At 28.7% G+C, this 3218-nt stretch overlaps 1 protein-coding gene across 1 annotated transcript; it reads left to right on the top strand.

Moving 5' to 3' along the window:
• The first annotated feature begins 2129 nt into the window (after positions 1-2129).
• On the top strand, positions 2130-2674 carry LOC107459581 (uncharacterized). Its single transcript, XM_016077815.3, has 2 exons — positions 2130-2277; positions 2371-2674. The coding sequence occupies exons 1-2, from the start codon at positions 2205-2207 to the stop codon at positions 2523-2525; spliced, it is 228 nt and encodes a 75-aa protein (XP_015933301.1). The 5' UTR covers positions 2130-2204; the 3' UTR covers positions 2526-2674.
• Positions 2675-3218: the final 544 nt, after the last annotated feature.

The raw sequence follows: 3218 nt of genomic DNA, 5'->3' as shown, positions 1-3218 counted from the left end.
AGGAGAGGATTCTCGGTTCGAATTTAAGACAAGATTACCATCGAATTTACCAGCGATGTCGAAAAAATCTAACGGTAATTATCGGGCCAATTTTTCTCTTTTTCCTCTAATCATTACGGATAAATTTATAGTCAAAAACTCGAATCTACTGGTAAACCTGCCGCTAACTTGCACTAACAAATCTGCTAGTAAATCTGACAGTATTCAATATTTTTTTTATAGTGAGTTACAATAAGAATCATATGCACAAGTAGTCATTCATCAAAACACATAAGCACGCATATCATGTAAGATAATAAATTTGTATTAAACTAAAATAGCATTACTAATACTTTGAGGCTTAACTCATCAAATTCTATTTCGTACATAATAAGGGTGGTTGCCAAAAAAAATTTATTCTGGGTTTTAAAATCGAATAAGTCGCATTAGTTGTTCAAAAGTTTAAATTTTAATTGATATTTAACTAGAGTTGAATTAGATATAATGAAATAATTTATTTATATATAAAACATATATGTTTTTTTTAAATAAAATTTTTACTTCATTATTTTAAGTCAATTAATCACTAAAAAGTTAAAATCGGTTCAATTAGTTTACCAGTTTATTGATAGTTTTTATTTTTTGCTTTTGACCAGTTTTTAGTTTTTGTTATAAATTGGATTGATCTAATGGCCAATCTTTATTGAATTGGCCGATTTAATCTAATTCTTAAAATCATAGATTTAGTTATTTAACCTTTAATTTGGTCTAGTAAAAAGATGAATTTTACTAATACACGCTCAATTGTAAAACACTAAAAAAATATTTTATTCAAAATATTGAAAATATAAATTTTTCATATTTTCAATACATTTGCCTTTTTAATTTTTATAAACATGTTTGTTTGAGGACAATTATATACCAACTTTATATGGATTTTTAAAGTAGAACTCTGATTTTTTTAAAGAACATGACACCTTTGTATTTTTTATTTTTTTTAAATAGATAATTTTTAATTAAAAATAAAAAATTATTTTTTGAGTTAAAATATTAATTTTGGACTAAAATTTTTTGCCTTTTTAATAGGTTATTAGATTAAAAATTGAGATATTTTAATTAAAATTTAATATATTTGAGCTAGATTATTAAAAAAGTTGTTAAAAATAATTTTAAAAATGGGGAAGGAATGAAAAAAATTTAGATAGATTAAACGGGCCGGGTCGATTATTTTGCATGCCCATTTATTTAATGTCAGGTTCATTGAGTCGTCGAGCCCGTTAAAAGTTTCCTTTTCACAAGTTTATTTTTGGAATTAAAAGTCCATCTATTTAAAGTGGTTAAATGGGCCAACCTAATGAATTTGTCCTATTTTAATAGCCCTAATGTGTTAAATCTTTCTAGTGCCATCAAGTTTTGGGTGACAAAATTTTAATTATATACAAATATTATCTATCTCGATGTTCTAGTTGTTGCTTGTAGTTTCTTTGCAAAGAACGTCTTAAAGATTCCAATTATACTCAAATTTGTCTTACTTCAAAAATTAATCCGATGAAAAGAAGAGTTTATTTCAACTAATTTATTTTATGTTCAATTTTTTACAAAATTATCTCTAAAATTTTGCTACACCAACTTAAAAAATGTACAAATAAAATAATAAGCGTCATGTAAAATATATTTGTGAAGGAAAAACTCATCTAAGATAACATCAAGAATATATTACCTAAAAAATAAAAGGCATAAAGAAGACGACTGAAAAGTAAAAGTTGAATCGAATATGAGCAAATCATACTATATATTGAGTTCATGAAATTTCTTGCAAATTATGATGAGAAAATTCAATTTCAATGAGACATGGATTAAATCACTATGGTTAAAAGAGTTTTTTAAAAATAAATTTATTAATAATTTGTGAGAGTTTTAAATTTCACATATTAAAAATAAAATTGTTACAAAGTTAATTTTGTTAGTATTTGACAATTTTTTAACAAAAAATAATATTATCTTAAAATAATAAAAATATAGGTTTTTTTTTTAAGTCTTATTGTCTTATATTAAAAATATTTTTAAAAAAGTTATAAATCTTAAAGATAAAAAGTATATTTTATCTTTTGATTATATTATTTATTTATTTTACGAAATCTTTTGAAGCAAAAGGTTAGTTAGAGCGAGCGAGCGAGTGGAGTGAGAAGTGTGAGAAAGGGAGAAGAAAGCAGTGTTTGGGAGACATGACCGGCGAAGAGGTTTCCGGCCCCGCTGGCCCCAAACTCCTCCGCCTCCTCTACTTCGTCGGCGCCGGAGGTATTCCATTTCCCCCTTTATCTCTTTCACTTTCTCTCTCTCTCTCTCTCTAGTTCTTTTTGTTTCTTCTAATTGAATTCGCAACTGTTTCAGTGATCTGCACCGCCGCCATCAATAAGTACCGCGATTACGAGAGGAAGACTCTCATTCAGCAGCAGCAGCAGCAGTTGAAGACCAAGGCAGTCGCTGTAGAAGCTCCAACTTCGCCGGATTCTGCTGTTGCCACCGTCCACAAAGCTCTCAAATAATAAAAATAACTAAGATAAAGGTTAGGTTTTTGTTTTGGGGCAATTTTTTGAGCTCCTTGTATCGCAATTTGGCAGTTGCAAACTCTCTTCACTGGTGGTTATAATATGAGATGATGAATTTTAGTATCACATAGAAAGTGTATCAATCATGTGTTCTTTTTTATTTGATTTGTTATCAACACAATTATAAATTTTTAAGTTAGATTAGGAGTTCCACCATGGTGATTACTGGTTACTGATTAGATAAGCTAGGTTTATACTTTAGACTTTAGAGTTTTAACGAAATCCACCATTCATACTGCAGGAAAAGGTAACTAGTTACATTGACATGATCCTATCCCACCTAGTGAAATTGGTAATTTTTTGGTCATGACTATTGACTTGTGAGATTCAAGTTCCAGTAAAGCGCCTACTAAAGGCAACTTTGCTGTGGTCCTCTGTTGTTTCGGATAACTTGAATTTTGGCAATTGGATCAGAAAATGGTTGAGATTAATAGTTTACTCATTTTATAGATAACTTGTTTGACGTATAACTGTCTCAAAAATATAATTAAGATTACAAAACTCATTTTTGCAGTCAGCAATCAACTTTACCCACCCTTTTTTTGCAATAATACTGCCAATTACAATGTAGTTGTAGTAGGAGGCATTTTGAGCTGAGTTTGCATCTTGCTTTTCGGAGTTATGTTCTCA

Source organism: Arachis duranensis, chromosome 7, assembly GCF_000817695.3.
Source record: "Arachis duranensis cultivar V14167 chromosome 7, aradu.V14167.gnm2.J7QH, whole genome shotgun sequence".
Lineage (NCBI taxonomy): Eukaryota > Viridiplantae > Streptophyta > Magnoliopsida > Fabales > Fabaceae > Arachis > Arachis duranensis.
The sequence above is the reverse complement of the archived record's forward strand: the minus strand, read 5'-3'. Positions and strand labels throughout refer to the sequence as shown.

Excerpts from the sequence above, each read along its gene's own strand:
- LOC107459581 (XM_016077815.3), top strand. The coding sequence starts at position 2,205 with ATGACCGGCGAAGAGGTTTCCGGCCCCGCTGGCCCCAAACTCCTCCGC. Across the intron at positions 2,278-2,370 it reads CTACTTCGTCGGCGCCGGAG|TGATCTGCACCGCCGCCATC; the intron begins GTATTCCATTTC and ends CAACTGTTTCAG.